General features: G+C 40.8%; 1 protein-coding gene across 1 annotated transcript in view; it reads right to left on the bottom strand.

The window, feature by feature from the left end:
• The window catches only part of Scfd2 (sec1 family domain containing 2), a 294,533-nt gene that overhangs the window by 179,578 nt on the left and 95,666 nt on the right, over positions 1-19,289 (bottom strand). Inside the window, exon 5 of the mRNA XM_028780824.1 lies at positions 6,643-6,892. Coding sequence (XP_028636657.1) covers positions 6,643-6,892 — 250 coding nt within the window. The remainder of the gene's footprint in view (positions 1-6,642; positions 6,893-19,289) is intronic.

Raw genomic sequence — 19,289 nt, 5'->3', positions numbered from 1 at the left:
TGTGCTTGTGGTTAACTGTTTTAATATGTTGGATAGTAAAACCAAATGTAACAGTTCCAACATTTCTCTGGGGAGTGATCTAGGAGCAGACATATGTTCTTCATCAGAATTTACAGCAGAAATCTTAGAAATCAAGAAAAGTAGGGACCAAGGAAAAACAATGGGATTGCAAAGCACCGAAGAAAACAGCTTGATAAAGCTCCCTGTTTCATTCTGCTGACCTGCTGCAGGAAGTCTCACACACAAAAAAGAAAAGCACAATCCTTAGTGGAAATGTCTGATACCTGCTTATCTGAATACACAAGATTCCACAAGTTAGAACCAATAGATGAGATTAACCCTTACATGGATTTTTCCCATTAATCTCAATGAGTTCCTTTAGCTGTGTGTGTTGACTCTGTGGTCATGGGTTAGTACACTGTCCTCTACTCTAATGAGCTAACATCTTACTCAAGTGTGGGTGATGCAAGAGCTGATGCTGGACTTACAGAATCACTCTTAGGGTTACCATAGCAACCCTTTGTTATTACCAAGCCAGAAAGGAATGCTCAAGGATAAGATGGTTTAAGTCTTGCAGTGGTTTTTTAAGACTAGAATAGTATCCATAGGGACAGAAATATACAGAAATGCATCATCTAAAATTTACTGTATTACTAAGAGAAAACTATGAGTTGAAGAAAGGATACAGATGTGATAGTAAAAGAAATCTCAAAGGAGAAGGTCATATTACCTCTTCTTTTATTTATTTTTTTACAATTTTCTGTTTGAAATTTCTTCATGTTTTGTAAGAATATCCTTCCACAAACCTGAGGAAAGGGTTTAATAAATCACAATAGACCTGCAAATATTTAAGTGTTCATATGCAAGAAGTAGCACTATTTCTAGACAATTCCTGAAGTACTCGATCTGGTGGACCTCAGCTGCAAGTTCTGTGTTTCTGCAGGGACCTGCTGAGAACAGGCCCACTCCCAAAGCATAGTGATAGATACTGTGCCTTCTGAACCCTAGGCACAAAAAGCTAGGCGACTATAAAACCTCCCAAGAGTATGTGTGGATTTACTGGTGAAAGCAACTATCTTAGTTACTTTTCCATTGCTGTAGTAAAACAACATGACCAAAGCACTTAGAGAAGAGAGGGTTTGCTTGGGTTTAAGGTTCCAGAGGTATAAAAGTCTATTACCATTACAGCTGGGAGCCAGCGCAGTAGGTAGGCATGGCAAATGGGACAAAATGCAGAGCACTCCCACAAGGCTTTGAAACCTCAAAGGCAGCTTGGCTCTTCCCACCCCATTCCTCCCCCACCCCAACCCCCCCGAAATAAACTTCCTCCCGCAAGGCCAAGCCTTTACAAACTCCGCAGACAGTACCAGTGGGGACTAACGGTTCCAACACATGACCAATGGAGGGCATTCACATTCACACGGCCACAGCAACTGCTACCCACAATGACAACACAGTGAAAACTGACGCTCTATTGTTTTCCTTTTAGATATAATTTTGTCTTCTGTCTTAAAGCATGTTTGAAAAACTGGTAGAGTATTTGTGTATAAATTATCAAAGAGAAGTGAGTGTTGTGGGTGTACTTCACTGGGGCTGAGATGCCTAGGGTATGTTTTTTAGATGTACAAGTTTATAGACTCTTACTTGTGTATCCTTTGCTATCCCAGAGAGATACACATGAGAGCTATACAACATCACACTTTTACTACCTAGGATCATCAGGCCTCATACTGCTGTCATTGTCTGGTATCACACCTGAATCCTGTCTCTAAGGAACCCTATCTAGTCAGACTCAGATCAGAAATGGAATACATTGTTCATTCACTATGATGATGACACTCTCCATTAGGCTGTATGTCAGGCACTTTAGCCATTTCAGTGCATGGGTTCTGATGACCACTACTCTCCACACCTTACTTGTGAAGACACTGAGAATCCCTAAGGTTAAATTATCCACTTTGGGTCCAAGAGTATTAAGAATCAGAACACAGACATTCTCGCTCTAAGTTCTGTGTTCAGAGCCTCAACAGAGCCTTAGTGTTTCTGGTGCCCCAGGGTTTCTATGCTTGGAGAACTTAGAATAATGCTAAATAAAAAGATATGTTCGATCAATACTTTTAAATTAAAATAGGATATAAGCCCAATCCTGACAATATATTATTCCAACATTTGCAATAAATGACAATTTCAATATCCTAAGAATAAAACAGGGTTATTTAGGTTATTACTTTACCTTAAAGTACATCAACTTGCTTTAGAATTTCCTGCCAGGCATGTCTACAGTGATAGCTGTGGCAAATACAACTTTCTACCCACTGTCCATTCCTACATTTCTTCTAAGAGAAAACTTCGATGTTTTGGGGTGAAGCTTTCAAGAAAACTGCTGTTTCCCTGAGAAATGATGGTGGGGACACAGACTTGCCAACTACATGCCCTTTCCCTTTATCTTTCCTCCCTTCTCCTGTAAACCTTAGACAGACTGTCTCTGGAGACGCTCCTATCTCAAGACTACAGTGACAGAACTGTAGCTTCAGGACACTCAAGGAGGACATCCCTAATCTCAGAGAAAAGCAGCCCTCCCCCCACCTTGTTATGCTCTGCTAGTACAGCATACACTGAGGCAATGACACCAAACCCATAATCTCATACTATCACAAGGGAGTAAAATACGGTTAACTGTAAATTACAGTTTCTACAGTTTCACCATGCCTCAAGCTTGAACCACAGAATTTTAACATACTCTGAATTATTCATTCTCTCACTTTGCAATAAACCGAACTAAACAGAGCTACTGCCCGTATGAACTTGCATTTAAGGCACCATAAAAACCCAGGGAAAATAAATGAATAAGCAGTAACAAAAACTTCTTAATAAAAGAATTTATCCAATTAGTTCTATGTATTAAAGCGCAATATGTTAATTTGCAGGAAAATAAGTGAAAGTCAAGAATGTTGTGTTAAATAAGCCAAGCATAGAAAGAAAAAAGAGGTGAAAACAGAAGAGGAATATTATCACGGAGGAAGTGCAGTAGGCAAGGTGAGTGGGAAAGTAAACTTGTAGGGGAAGATAGAAGAAAACAAAGGGAGTAGGCATAAACCACATCAAAACTCATTTAATATGCACAGTTAATGTGTCTTTATCATTTTAAAATGTGCTTCATTCTAAAAGAATATGGAGGTTTTGTCTTTCTTCCTGACTCCGCGCTTTCTAACCAATGTCCCCGTTCTAATCACTGGTTTGCTCCTAACAGACTGCCAATATATTGAGCTGCATTTCACACCAGTCCATCCACTATTGTAAAGGTTTGAGGAGCTCAACCCTATGTGACAGATACTATCAAAATTACTTATTTACAGCTCCAAGTGTCCTCAACACTATTTCTCATAAAGAACGTCATTTTATGTTCAGCAAAATCCCAGATAAGAAATAAGGGCAGTGCTGTTTAGTGTCAAGGCTCAAGGACAGGGAGCTTCCAGCTCGCACACTGCTAGGACATGGCAGGGCCAGAACTGTTAAACCATGGGCTTCTGCATTCAAACCCTCAGCCTTTTCCAGTACACCTCTCTGTAGGATGGCATTCCAAGCATCCAGTTCAAAATCTGCACTAGATTTCATTCTCTGAAGACAGTTCAAATGGTTTTCCTTTATTTTTCTTGCGGCTGGCAGGCAAACACTGAAGTATACAGAAACTCATACTCTCTTTGAACTTAGCAGGAAGGAAGAAGCATAATACCTTCCAGCATAAGCAGGCCAGGCCAGTTTTCAACTCACAGCTCCCCACCCCCAACACTCAGAAACCAATCTGAGTTATTGTGCAGAAGAGAAAGGATCTGCCTGCTACTCTAGAGCCATCCCAGGGATGTATCTATTAAAAGGAGAGCTGATAAAAAAGAAAATAGTATGCTGCCATTGACCAACAGGGTCAGCTTTTGTTTTGTTTTATCAATCACAGGTTCTTATTATCCTTCCTACACAAAGGAAGGATAGAGGTACATAAAAGAAACTGTCACAAATAAATTACATAATGAATAGATAAAAGAAAATGTGGATTTTAAACATGGGCAATTACTGTCAAGAAATATTAATGAAATAAGCAGAATTAAAGTTTGTTACTCTTGTTTCCAAAGGACAAGTAACCAGTACACTTGGTTACTTGTAACCAAGTATAATGGCTATAATAACATTTTAATTTATTACAATGCAGAGAAAAGAGCATGTACCCAGAAAAATAGGGGGGGGGGATGGCAAACACGTTACAACTCAGTAATATAGGTAGATAAAGGCAAGGGGAATAGCTACAAATACTAAGCACAAGCTGGGTTTTCCTCTCCAGATCCTGAGTTCAGGACGGAAAGGCTGGGCATGCACAGCATGAGGCCCTGTGGGTGAGCAAGCCTAAGCTCCAGCATGCAATGGATGCAGCAGGTCTGCATCTCATGTCTAAAGACATGGGCTTCATATTCACAAAAGCAAGAGTCAAATGCCAGTCCTTCCACTTAGCCATTAAGAAAAGACAGCTTAGTGAAATTGTTACCAGAGAAGGGAGGGAGGTCATTTTGTTATCCTGTCAACAGATAAGACAGTAAAGTAGTTGATGCTGCAAAGTTATTTTTAAAAATATTTCATTAACCATAGAATATCCCTGGGAATCAAATAAATTCTGCTACTCAGTGGCAAAAAAACCCTAAGACTATGACTTGGAGTAACATAAACACAGAACAAAGAACAGACTTTCCCTGTGAAAGGCAGAGGCCTTGTTACAAGCTACTAAGTGTATTTGAAAGATAATTCATTCTTTATATTCAGGTTAAAGTAGCCCCTCCTTACAGAAGAGACTCACCACTACCCCAACACTATATGACTAAGTTTTCACCTCAATATATAAATGACACATTTTCCTTAGCAGCACCTGTAAATATAAACCCTTCTTTTAGGGCATCTGAGTTCTCAACACAATTAATAAAGATATGTTTATACTAATCAACTACAAATCTATCCTGAGGACTATACAGTCCTTTGAATGGCTACAGAAGCTGAGATGAGAAGAGAGGGAGAGAGAGTTGGGGGAGAAAGATACAGAGAGAGAGAGAATCTGTGTGTGTACAGTATTTGTGTGTAATTGTTTGTTTTCCAGTGATTAGTTGACATATGCCAAAGTGACACCCACAGTACCACTCATACTAAATATCTAAAGTTAATATTGGTAAAAGGTTATGTTTTATATTGTAAAATAAAAGTTTGGGCAAAACCTAAAAATTCCACAATTTATTATTTTCTTGATTTTTAAATTCTGAGCTAACAATTTTTTCCTATACAAACATGAATTCACAGAAGTGTTTTCAAAGCACAAAAAGGCAATATCCTGAGCAAGTGTAAAGAAACTAATAAAAAATGAACTGCAGGTTAATGAGCACCTTGAGTCAGAGCGTATTCCTAGAACATTACCTCAGCTCCAACAATAAGCTCTCAGCATCCAGATGTTAGAAAGCCTACCCAAACAGCCATAACTAGAACACACAACACTAGCCTCGCTGTCTGTCTGGGGAACTGCTCATTTAAGCATAATTTCCAATAAAATTCTCCTAGCATCCAATTTTACTTTAAATCAAAACTCTGTTCTAAGCATCGTATAAACCATATTAAACCATTCTAAGTCAATATTTATTTCCAGCAAAATAAACACACATAACGGCAGATAGTGCTGTACTTAACAAAATGGCAACAGATTCCTCCACAAGTTTTACTTAAGTGGATTATAAGCTGAGGTTCCATGCTAGGCAAGGAAATGCTTCCTGTCTATGGAAACTGAATGGGTTTCCATCTCATCAGGGTTTCCTCTCTCTAACCAGTTACGTGAAAGGTCACAAGTAGGCACAAAATAAAACCCATGTGCATGGGACACTAAGATCTCCAGCACCGTGACCTGGATCAGAGAAGTCCCCATACTCCTCACAACAAGAAGATGCATCTACTGCTTCACTTGAGTACTGCTTCACTTGAGCTTACCTGACCAGGGATGTCTACATGCATCTGTGTGTGTGAATGAAAGGAAACTTGGACTGCTTCAAAAGTATTTGTGCTTTATGTGTAGGCTTCAATAACTTCTAGCCATGACTTATACCAATTAAATTAGCTTTACACAAAATATAAATTATTGAAAATGAGTTAACAGACTACACATGGATACCTTTATGAGTGAGAACACAGCTCTTATTGGAGGTGGATCATTATAGCGTCAAATCATTGTCGATTCCCCCCAACTAGCACAGCCTACTTTACTGGGATGCCACAACATCGTTTTAGATAGTACTGATTAACTATAATTCAAATGAAGAATAACAGTTTCAAAATAATATTAAACTCCTGAAAATGGCCAGTTCGAATCCTGTGACACTGTGTAAGACCTTACAAAATAATTTTTTCTCTGAATATTTTGCTATTCGACCAAGGCTTTGACACCAACATCCATGAATTCTGATAAGCACTTAGCAGACCATACCATTACAGCTTCTAGAAACGGAATCTATGGGAAAAACAGCCTGGCCCTGCCAGTGGCTGGAGATGGCCCCCTCTTCCTCCTGCACCAGTCTACCCAGAACCCCGTACTCGCAGAGTTTGTTCTATAGGATGCCCCACACTTACCTGTGATTTTCTGCAGCAAAGGGGACAGCTCAGACTCCTCAGAGAAGACACGGGCCAATGCTTTCTTCACCTTTTCTTCCACTTCTCCCAGGTCTTTGTCCAGCGTGCCCTCGCCAGTGACAGAGTAAATGTATATGAGCAGGATTAGCAGTTCCTCGGGGCTGTAGTCATCGCTGGTTCTCTGGCTTGACGACTTCATCATAGGGAGCAGCTGATTTAGCACACCAGCCATGGTTGAATCCCCAAGACTCTGAAATGGAAGCAAGGATAGGAAGATCCGTTGGCCCACAAGGTCATAACTTGGGATGGACACTAGTGCAAATGTGGCTGGCAAAGTCTTTCTGGACTGGCTGACCACACTCTTTCACTCCTCTGTTTAGCGATCCTGGACAGGATGCTGTAAGAAGTCTGGCATTAGACGTTTTATTCGGGAAAACCCCATTTTATAAAATGGCAGGTGAAGTTTCAGCCCTTTGATAAAGATCTTACTGGGACTTGAGCAAACAAGATTGTAATTTTTTTATTTTAATAAAATGCAAGTGGTTCAACAGGCTGGGCTCAGAGGCAGAATGCTGACCTAGCACATGCAAGCCCCTTGTTTGATTTCCAGCTCTGTAAAAAACTGTAAGCACTTTGAAAACTTAAAATCTTAAACAAAAAAGTAAAGTAATACATTAAAACAAAAACAACAGTGGCAGATTATCTATTCAAATGAATGCTGGTGTTCTTTAACAGAATCTCTATACTCAAATGAATGGTAGTGCTCCTTTAACAGAGTCCACAAACCTGAATGAGCGCTGGTGCTCCTTTACAGGACTCACTGTCTTGCAGGATATCCTTTTTGATGTGTGCTATGTTGGCAAACATTGGTCAGAATATTTTCTAACATAAAGGCCATTCCTGCTAACCCTGCAAGTAGAATAATGGCTTAATCTGGGTAATGTCACTAAGGATCTATTGGTTTGAGACTTCTTTTGGTTAATTTGAAGGTAATTCACCTCAATTTTTAAATTTATAATTTTAAATTTTTCTCCATTTATTTTTATGGGTATGGTTGTTTTGCTACATGTTTGTGCACCGTTTGCATACAAAGGCCAAAAGAGGGCTTTTGATCTCCAAGGATTGGAGTGATAGAAGCCTCCATGTGGGTGCTGGGAATCAAACCAGATCCTCTGGAAGAGCAGCCAATGCTCTAAACACTGAGCCATCTCTCCAGTCTACCACATCAAGTTAACATGATGATGATGATGATGATGATGATGATGATAATGGTTTTAGGTCTTTCACCAACTTCTTAAGTGACACTCAGAAAAGAATTTCAGGATTCTTTCTGTGTGGTAAAAGCCCTGCCTCACTGGAGTGACCAGGGACTAGAGTATACCAAAAACAACACACATCAACAGCACAAATCTTGCAGCTTAAGGTAAAAAGACACTAATATTCATATTCTAACTAAAGGCAGGTTATCTGAACTTGAAGCTTACATCGTCCATTTATAAGTGTCCCCTGGACACCTACAGTGCTCCATGATTCTAGGCCTGGGAACAGAGCAGACAAACGCTCCACTCTCACAGCTTATGCCACAGGGGAAAACTGAGGATGTAAACGCTATGGTGCTGCAGACAAGAAGGTAAGTGCTACAGAAGAAAAGGAAGCAGGGAAGGGAGACGGGGAGACAAACTTCAGGAAGCACACATGTTTGTGTGTGTGTGGCTACTCACTCTTTTACATGGGAGAAGCCATGTTAGCGAGGGGACATGGGAACCAAGAATGCTGTAGAAATGTTTCCTTTAAACGGAACAAAGCAAACAGCTGAAGGTTGTTGCAAGAAAATAGTCACCTGAAAAGAGCTCTTGGTGCCATATCCACTCAAGGAGGGTCACCCCCAAAGCACCAGCTTCTTAGATGATAAGAAGCAGATGATGGGGGGGGGGCATCGCCTGCAATTCCAGTTCCTAATAATGAAGTAAATGCAACATGTCCACCCTGGAGGAGCCTATGATTCTTCCCTAAGAGCAGGAAGCTTATTAAAAGATGAATCTAAAAACTGGATCAGGCAGGATTCATTTATCAAAATGCACTTGCTGGCACCTGCTCCTCAAGCCTGCATTTCTAAGACTCTGGACTGTGCTACATGCTAAAGAGAAAAGTACCTCATTAGAGACACAAACACAACTTCCATTGCATATACCAACAAAAGTATATCCAAAATATGTTTCAAGTATCACAAGAAGTCAATAGTTGACTTTGACACAAAGCCAAGAACAGTAAAAGTTACAAAGATGTGAGAATTATGAGAAAATAAACAAACCCCAATGAGAAAACCTGATTCTTAGGAACTCTTCATGTCCAAATGATATGATCTGACTAGAGGATGCAGAGCAGGAAGCCACATTATCCCTGCTTTTACCTTACTACTGAGAGCAGAAGGCAGCAAGTCATGCTCTTGCTGTTACATACTCAGAAAAATATAGAATGCTTAAAAAAAAGAAGTAGTTTCATAGTTAGGCAAAAAAAGTCCAGAAACAACAATGAGACCCTGAGATGATCTGAAAACTATAACACCTCAATGACAATCAACACACCCAGATCCTAGTCTCTGACATTTTCCTTTGATTAAAAAAAAAATTAAACAAAAATGGGATGTCCAAAGAGATGGTTGATACCTAGGATATACAAAGAAAATACAGGAGGACTGGAAAGTCTTGTAGTGCCTAAAAATAAAGACATGCAAGGAAAAAGAAGAAAAGGTAAGGGGAGGAGAGGGGGAGGAGGGGGAGAGGCACAGGGAAGGAGAAGGGGAAACCGGAGGGAAGGAAGGAAGAGGAGGAGTATGCCAAAAGGACTCAAGAGCCAACTGCACAACTTTCCAGTTGACCACAGATAGAATAATTTCAAAAACAACATAAAGAACTATTTTCATATAACCTAAAGTACTCAAGAAATATCCATCAGTCCAAATTGATGGAAATGTGAACTGGGGCTGGAAGGACAGCTCAGTCAACGAAGTGCTTGCCTTGCAAATGCAAGGAGCTGAGTTCAAGCCTTAGGACCTGTTTAAAGCAGGTGGTGGATTGCCTGAAGCTGAGTTAGAGGTACCTGGGAGCTACCCGATGTAGGTGCTAGGAACAGAACATATTAAATCTTCCAGAAGAGCAGCCAACACTTTTAACCACTGAGCCATCTCTCCTGGCCTGTTGGTTATTTTCTGATGCCTGCTTCTCCTCATGAGAAGAAAGAAGAGATCAGAGACTCCCTAGACTGAAGTCTTTTTAAAGCAAAAAAAAAAAAAAAAAAAAAAAAGGAATTTCAGCAGGAGTAACGGTGTGCACATGGATATGGTATTATCTGAAAGGATCTGTGCCACGAGCTGTATGATCTTGGAGAAAATGTCTAACACTCCAAATCTCAACTTCCCCATTTATGAAATAAGAATGCCTGAACATTAGGGAGCCCCACTAAAGCGGCACCATTTATGTATTACACTGACACAGCCCCTTCTCAGACCACTTCAACCACTCTGCTTTAAAAATGAGACAGTCTTTACATAGACTCAAACACAAGGGGATTCTGTTTTCTGAGGGCTAATTGTGCAGAACACATTTGATAGCATTTAGGATACATAATAATGGTCATACTTCACCAGGTTGTTTGAGTTACACCACAGCATCTGTCATGTGACCTTCGATTCTGTTGTCACTACTCAGGGCCCTATGCTCTCCTTGCTTGGAGGACTAGTTAAGAAAGCTCATAGGAGGGAGGGGCAGCCTACAGACACGGAATGAAAGCCCCAATCACAGGCTTTACTGCAACAGTCGGTACAAGGCCAAAGAAAATCAGATGTTACTGAATGCTGCTATTGAAGAGACAAGCACAGCCAACCATGCTGAAGAGGGTTTTTAAAAAATGGCTTCTTTGTAAAGTCACTGGGATTAAGTTTCCCACTCCTTTTTACACAAGTAGATCTTCTAGTAGGAGGTGAAGGACCTGAGCTGTGTCTAGGGTGACAAAGCATTTTGTTATTTCTGCAGTCTGGGCTCTTGTTATTCTTGAACCAGTCCCCAGCAACTCCATACAAAGGCCCTCTTGAAAAGGTATGTTGTCCTTAGGAAAGCTGACTCTGAAGTCAAGAGCTGGTCTCTGTTCTGGCATGAGGACCATATTCCATATGGCAGCAGGTTGGACCAGGCAGGCCCCACCTGCTCATCTGGGAGCAGAACCTTCAGACACTCAGCAAACCCCAAGCTACTAGCAGAGAACTCTTCCCAGCAATCCTGTTAGCCAGAGTATGCAGGTTGGAGAGATACAGCAGTGGAGTCTTTGAAAAGTGCCCACACACTCTGGCTCCACGCAGAACCTGCCATCATTAAAACCCATTTGTTCTTCTCTATTTTACAGTAAGTCATTCTCTTTCATTGAAAACAATTCTCCCAATATATCCCTTAGCTATGGCACCCCAAATAGTATAACTTCATTTAAATCGTTTACAGGGCTGGAGCGACAGGTCAGTGGTTAAGAGTACGTGTTGATCTTACAGGTAACCCAAGTTTGATTCCCAGCACCCACACAGTTGTTCACAACCATCTGTAACTAAAATTCTAACAGATTCAACATCTTCATCTAACCTCTGGGGACACCAGGCACGCACATGGCACATATACGTGCATACAGTATAACATTTTAAAAGAGCATAATGAAAGTCTAAGTGTTAAAGGATAAGAAAGGACAGAATGAGCAAGTATTGAAGTAAGCTATGGAGACCTACTTGGATTCCTAGTTCTAAGTATGTTTCTAGTTCTAAGTCTGTCATGGGCTGTTTGTTTTGGGTCATGGGTAAGTACATAAAAACATTCTAAAGTTAAAATACTGAAGTGAAAACATAAGGGTTCTTTGGAAAGTCAGTTGTGTTGGGTGGTGTTTTGCTGGGGCAAACACATGAACGAGTGTTGTCCTGAAGTGGACAGGTGAAAGGCTAAGGCTGACTCATGAAGGAACGTTTCTGCTAAAGCAACCACATGAAAGGACATGTGATAAAAGACTGTTTGCTAATGACACGCATGTATCGGTCTGCCTTACATTTTGTAGTTGAGGTGCAGTTATCAGGACTCCATAGAGAGAAATACACAAAAAACTTCTGATGGTGTACTGAAATTTCTTGTCACTTCCACGGACTCCCGGCTGATTGGCAGAGTGATGTCAACTAAGAGAGAAGCTTGTGCTGAGACAAGACACATGCTGAATCGAGACCCGGGGAGGAGTCGATGTTTGGAGGGAGTAAAAATAGAACTCAATGGACAGTGACAGAGGCTGAGCTTGGCTTGCTGGTACGTAAAGATAGCTGTGCAATGCTTGTGGGTCTTGTGTCTTTCCTGATCTTCGATTCACTGAGAGAAGCACAACTGAGAACTTTTCCTGGCTTTCCTGTTGACCCTGGTCCCTCCTGCTGACTTATGCCAAGTCTGAGGCCTGGCTGTCTCTGCTAGGTAATGCCACCACTGCTGATTCATGTTTCCTCTACCAAACTGCACTGCTGATAAATCTGTCAAGAGTCTATGAGTGGATCGAGCTGCTGCCTCTAACCTGTGAACTGAACTGCCGATTTCTAGACAACACAGACAGGAGTTGCTCCAAAGAACCATTTCCAAACAGGTCCACTTCCCCCATATCCTTTCTTACCCTAAAGCATTTAAGAACCATCATTAAAAATAAGATTTAAAAAAATTAAAGTTACAAAGTATAAAATCCAATTTTAAGGCACATAGCATGTGTTTTGAATGGCCACTTCAACTGTATAATAGTACACTGAACTACACAGTCTCTGTGCATGTTTAACTTTGGCATGTGATGTTCTTTTGTTTGTAACATTTTTTGTAGCAAAGTTTAACTTTTTAAAGTTTAAATCTAATACATATATATATACACATATGCATACATATATATACATATTTTAAGTAAATTAAATTTTTAAGTAAATTATATATCATATATGTATTTCAAGTAAACATGTTTCCAAATGTTTTTTAAAAAAACAATCTGTTATTTTGAATAATTTTTAACGGAATCTGAATTTCCTTTTGTACACCCCAGGCAGAATGCAAAACTGTAAAGTAATTCACTGATACACCCAAGTACAAACATATGTACAAATAGATACATACCAAATAAGAACATTATTTAATTAATTGTAAAAAATAATTTAACGGCCGGGCGGTGGTGGCGCACGCCTTTAATCCCAGCACTTGGGAGGCAGAGGCAGGCGGATTTCTGAGTTCGAGAGTTCGAGGCCAGCCTGGTCTACAGAGTGAGTTCCAGGACAGCCAGAGCTATACAGAGAAACCCTGTCTCAAAAAAAAAAAAAAAAAAAAAAAAAAAAAAAAAAAAAAAACCAAAAAAAAAAAAAAAAAAAAATAATTTAACGTAACAAAGAACAAAGCAAGACCCAGGATGCAAGGGGCTCAGTGGGAGGAGGAATGAACAGCCATGGCTTAGGAAAGTTTTCCTAAGGTGTTGGCATTTGCATTGGAAACACCCAAATCCTGACACTGGCAAATGCCTCTGGGTTTTAGAGAGCCAGCATCCACTATGAGGGAGGAGCAAAGCTCTGAGAAATGAATTACAGGGTAGGATCCTCCCTCCAGTAAGAGCTTTGTGTACATCTACCAAGAGGGTAGGAGAGGCAGAATAATGCCCCACTTCCTGCAGTCTGGCCGTTATCCATGTGGTACAGCAGCTTTCCAGATGTGATGAAGACTGTTACGTACTTTCATCACTGTGATCACACGCCTTCCAGAAACAGCATAAAAGAGGACAGTTTATTTCAGCTTACAGTTGCAGAAAGATTTCAGTGTTAGAGAAAGCAAGCCAGCAGGAACAGCTCAATCCCTGGCAGCAGCCTGAGGCAAAGGCTGTTCACATTGTGGCAGACAGAAAGGAGGAACTGGGGCTAGAATACAGGCAAGTGAAACCTGTTCCTAGTGACCAGTTTCTGCTAAGGAGGCCTCACCTCCCCATACCTCCACTGTCTCCAGAATGGTCGCAGAAGCTGAAGATCTAGATCTGAAGCACAAGTCCCATGGGGGCTCTCAGTGTCAAACCTTCAACTTTTCTGCCTGGTTTCCAAAGGAAAAGGGCTTCCCAGAGAAACAGTTTTCAAGGCCCAGATCCTCAAGCTCTCAGCACCCTGGGGCTTTCAGTATGTGAGGTCTTGCCTCTAAGAAACCTTTCCTACTCCCCAGTACAAAGTGTGCACTTCTCTGCAATGGACTACAGCCTCAGTTACCTCACTGGCACAATTGTGTCACCTGTGCCCACCCTGTGCACAACTAGAATTGAATTTCCGTTCCTCTGCTTGCCGAGTCCATGGTTTTCAAAGCTTTCTGTTCTGCTTTTGTTCTAGACTCTTGCTATAAGCCAGGCAAAAAGTAGGAAACAATAAATTCATGCCACAGCATGAATATTATATTTTGAGACTTTTATCTGTCAAATAAATTAGTCCATTATTTTTCAATGTGGTTTTATTCAAATTTTCAGGACATGGGCAAATTATAGGCAGATTATTTGCCAGAAGGTATCAGAGCTTCAAGCCCAACTCCCAACAGGGTCTTCATTTCCATCTGAAACCTCATGAGCAACCCTTACTCTCTGCATTGTTATTGGTAGTCTGGTCTTCTGGGCACCCTTCAGAATAGCCCTTAAGAAAAGCTCCCAGAAACTGGAGAGGCTTTTCTGTGGTTTTAGAACATGTGCTGTTCTTCCAGAAAACCTGAGGTTGGTTTCCAGCACCCATATCAGATGGTTCACAACCACCTGTAACTCCAGCTCTAGCGAATATGGTATCATCTTATGGCCTGCTCAGACATTGACACACACACCGGCACACACAGATCCCACACAGTCTCATACATATACAACTCTCTCTCACATACAGATACAGCTCTCTCACTTACACACACACGCGCGCACACACACACACCCTCAACAAAAAGAAAACAAAAAAGTTATAGCACTCTGGAAAGCTTCTGGAACTTCCATACCTCTGATCTACTCCATACTTGCCCTGAAAGCCAGGTCAAAGGCCTAACTAGAACCACATGATCAAGTTTATCCCAGCAGCAACCTGCCTTCCCTCAGGTACCAGTTTTCTATACTAACCACTCTGCATGTTGCTGTGACAAAAGCAACTCAAGGTTGTCAACATACCTTTTAGCTTGTGGTTTTAAAATATCTCTGTTTATCACATTGGAGAAGGCATGGCAGCAGAAACAGACCACCCGGTGACAGTGGAAACTTGTGTTACAGGCTAGTCACACTCGGCAGACAGGAAGTCACAAAGGCAAGTGGGAACCCATGGTACTGCTTTAGGGACAGTACGGTTGCATCTCTGCACCATCTCATCGATGGGCATAGCTGGGAAAAGTCCCCACCTTTAAGAACTCCTGTGATTAGGTTGGTCCTACTCAAACAATGCAGGATCATTGCCTTAGCTCAGGATCTGCAGTGTTAGAGCTTGACCTTACAATGCCCTCCATTGTACAATGCTTTTGTCTTTCATGAGACCTCAGCTTAGGAGAGCGGTTTTCAACCTGTGGGGTCATGATCCCTCTGGGGGTCGAATATCAGACACCCTGCATATCAGATATTTATTTTACGGTTTAAAACAGTAGCAAATTACAGTTATGAAGTAACAACAGAAATAATTTTATGGTTGGAGGGTCTCTACAATATGACAAATTGTACTAACAGGTCGCAGAAGGTTGAGAATTACTGCTTTAGGAGATAGAGCCTGTTTTGCAGAAGTCAGCAGGTGTGGACCCCTGAAGGTAATAACTACCATTGAAGAGAGAAAGCGCAAGCCAATAAATACAGAGGCCCTGGAAATGGAAAGCAAAAGGAAACAAATCCTTCTCTACAATCTCTGGAGAAAAAGCCATCCCTCACAACATTTAATGCTAATTCAGTAAGCTCTACAGAATTATAAAATAATAAATATGTGGTTTGAAGTCTGTGGTCCTCTGCTACAGAAGCAAGAGGGCATTAAGGCAAGCACTCTGTAAGGGTGAAAAGGACAAGCTCCACATTAGAGCATGGAGCTCTCACTGAGAAAGAACACTGTGAAATTTTAACTGTTTGTCCTCTCTAAAACTCATGCTGGAATTTAACTGCCAGTACACGTGACAGGTTTTGTTGTAAAGACAGACAGATCCCTCAGGAGTGCAGCTGACCCCATCAGTTCATGTGTTTGCATCCTTACTCCCAAGCTGGTGAACTGTTTGAGAAGGATTAGAAGGCGTGGCCCTGTTGGAGGAGGTGTGTCACTAGGGAATGGGCTTTGACATTTCAAAGGCTCACATGCGTCCTCTTTCTCTCTCTGCCTGCTGCCTATGGATCACATTATAGCTGCCAGCTACTGTCCTAGCACCATGTGTACTGCTCCTGCCACGATGATAACAGACTAATCCTCTGAAACTGTAAGCAAGCCAATTAAATGCTTTCTTTTCTAAGAGTTGTCTTGATCATGGAGTCTCTTCACAGCAACAGAACAGTGACTAAGACTGTCACCATGCTGTTTACCACCAGGCTGTGCACTGATAGTTGGGGTTAAAAACAAAAGAAAGGGCAAGGTGTGCAGCTCTGTGGTGGAGCTCTTAAAACTCAGGTTTTATCTCTAACCCTGAAAACAAAAACACAGTTTCACTTAAGAATTCCCTTGATGACATTGGGTTGGGTAACAAACACCAGCAATTCCAGTTCTAGAGAGACTCAAGCAGGAAGTGGGGGTTAGAGGAGAAGGAAGAGGAGAGACTTCAGGCATATTTTAATAGTGCATATGACAAAATGAAAATGATGTGTAAGCCAGTCCATCTTCTGTACAGTGATTTCTCTCTAGGAGAAGCTCTTGGCAAACAATGAAGAGGAATCTGAACTAATTGCTGTAATGTCATTGTGTAATGTCATTGATCCTTGAAACAATGACAAAGAAATGGCAATTATTAAGGATGGGGCATTTGGCAACAAATACTAAGTAAAGTACTAGGTGTGGTGGCAGACGCCTATCATTTCAGTACCAGAGACGTTGAGGCAGGAGGAATCCGATCTAACACCAGCCTAGGATATAGACCAAGTACCAGCCCTGCCTGGGCTATACAGCAAGACTTTATATCAAGGAGAAAAATAGCAACAGTAACATCAAAATGAGCATGGTGCTTCCAGGAAAATAACTGATAAAATCTTGGCTTCTAAGCAAGACTTCAAGTTTTGGAAAACGTTTCTCGGCTATTGCCAGATTTTCTATTCTTACAGATTTTTCTAATAGGATCAATAGTGACATTAAAATATGAATTCATTTTTTTCAAAGTTGTACAATAAAATGTATGAACATTTGTGAGGTCTGTAACTTTTAGTGAATCAAAGCTCCTAAAATCAGGCATAGAGGGAAAAAAGTCCATCCAAAATAAAGGCCAATGATTTTAATGTTAAAACAAAACAAAAATCAACAACAAAAAAACAAAACACAAAACCACAAAGAGCTCATTGATGTGATTTCCAATTCTACATTACGACTTTAAGAAATCAGTACTTGCAGACTGTAAATATGGTATCAAAAATAATATCCATAAACATCTGGAGGAGCTGTCAAAAGACATTCCTTCTCCAAGGATTCTCTTCTAATGTTCTCTCCAAACCAGCATCTGGCAGCCAGTGAACAGGGACAAATGAGAGTCTGCTGGTTTCTGCCAGCAGAGATTAAAAACTCAGAACACAAACCAATGCCATTCTGACTCACTCTCTGTTTCTTTGTTTTTTTAAAAAAACAAAACAAAAAAACATTTACACTCGAAGTTGCTATCTATACTAGTATGTGATGGACTTTTTCTTTTTCTTGTGACAGGGTTTCTCTATTATGTAACTTGTGCTGTCCTGGAACCCACTGTGTACACTGGCTGACATCAGATTCAAAGAGATTCGCCTGTCTCTGCCTCCTGAATGCTGAGATAAAAGGTTTACACTACCTCACATGACTGGATTTCTAATCGTAAAGTAACAAATGAAAATTCTTAAATTTTAACTATTAACAACAAACATAGCAAATATTATATTTAATAATCTGGGTAACATCATAAGGAAAATTCATTCTTTTCTATTCTTCTCCCCTCCTCATAGCTTAAATGGTAAGCTAGCTATGGCTATGTTCTTAGAGAGGAGGGCAGAGCAATAAGACAAAAAGAAACTCAATTTCCTGGGCTAGAGTTTCTCAAATACAACATGTATAGAACTGACGTGAGACTCCTGCTGGACTCAGCAGGTCTGAGATGGGGCCTGGTGAGGCTGTCTCTAACAAGTTTCCAAGTTGATTTCAATGCTGTTTGCTAATCCATGGATCCCGTTGTTTAAAGTGGCATCTAGAAAGGGCCAAAGATTTCTAGACAATAGTAGAAAAATAAAATAAAGAATCCTGCTCAAGTCACTGTATGACATCCTCTACTTGACTGCTAACTCTTAAAATTGATAACTGCATCAGCTCTACTCACATTCCTCTCCCTTGCTCCAAACCCAGCAGCCTATTGGACTTCTCCATGCGGACATGTGACCAGTAAATTAACTCAATACAACTACAACTAAAATACCTTCCTTATAGACTGTGGTTGAACCTTCTGAGTCATTTCTATCTGTCTCTGTATGTTTGCACATGGCTATCTCTTTGCATAGAATGTAGTTTCCCCTTTTCTCCATTCAGACTCAAGATCCAAGTACTATCTTCTGTGCCATCCAGCTCCCATTTGAGTTAAACATGCTTCAACCCTGCTCTTCCTGCTCTGGATCTACACTGTTGGTGCTCTCATCCTCCACCCAGTTGACTGAGTGAAAGATTCCGATTGTCCTGGAGTCCTCCAAATCAGTCCTGAAGCCCTAATGATCATGCATACCTATCCTATACTTTGGCCACTGCCTGTGTTGCAACTATCATTACTTCTGGCCATGATCTGACTCATTCTAGAATGAATGAATGAATGAATGAATGAATGAATGAATGAATGAATGAATGAACAAATAAATCCACTTAAACTTATTTGGACTTAGTTAACGGCAGGCATGCCTTCTACCTTTGTGGCCTATTAACTGGTCAGTCCCATCCATCATAATTCTCTTCCCACACATTGTGGTTAAACCTTCTGCACCATTTCCATCTGTCCCCATGTTTGCACATGTGTTTCTCTCTGTATAGAACGTACTTTCCCTTTCCCTCACTTCATCTTAAGACTCTCAAATACTGTCTTCTCTAACCTCAGGTTGTGAGGTAAATGTGCTCAGATTTTGATCCTAGAGAAACTTTTATGTCTTCTTAGGTCCTTTTACCTAGAACGTCATTACCCATCTCCAATTCCCTTCTAAGAGGAAAAAATAAATCAAAAACTAAGCGTACAATTATAGACTATCTCACTCCTCCCAACTGTTCTAAATCATATGTACTATTATTTCAGAAGTAGTTTGTTTGACTTGAGAAGGTTACTTTTCCAGGATGTCAGGTGGCAAATGAATGAGCTGGTGTGCTTGTGTGTGGTGGGCGCTTGTGTCTGTATCTGTGTGTGCACACTGATGTGCTGGTGCACGCGTACGTGCTTGTGTGTGGTGGGCGCTTGTGTCTGTAT

The sequence above is a fragment of the Grammomys surdaster genome, unplaced genomic scaffold, assembly GCF_004785775.1.
Source record: "Grammomys surdaster isolate TR1022 unplaced genomic scaffold, NIH_TR_1.0 372, whole genome shotgun sequence".
NCBI lineage: Eukaryota > Metazoa > Chordata > Mammalia > Rodentia > Muridae > Grammomys > Grammomys surdaster.
This window is presented reverse-complemented; position numbering and strand designations above follow the sequence as displayed.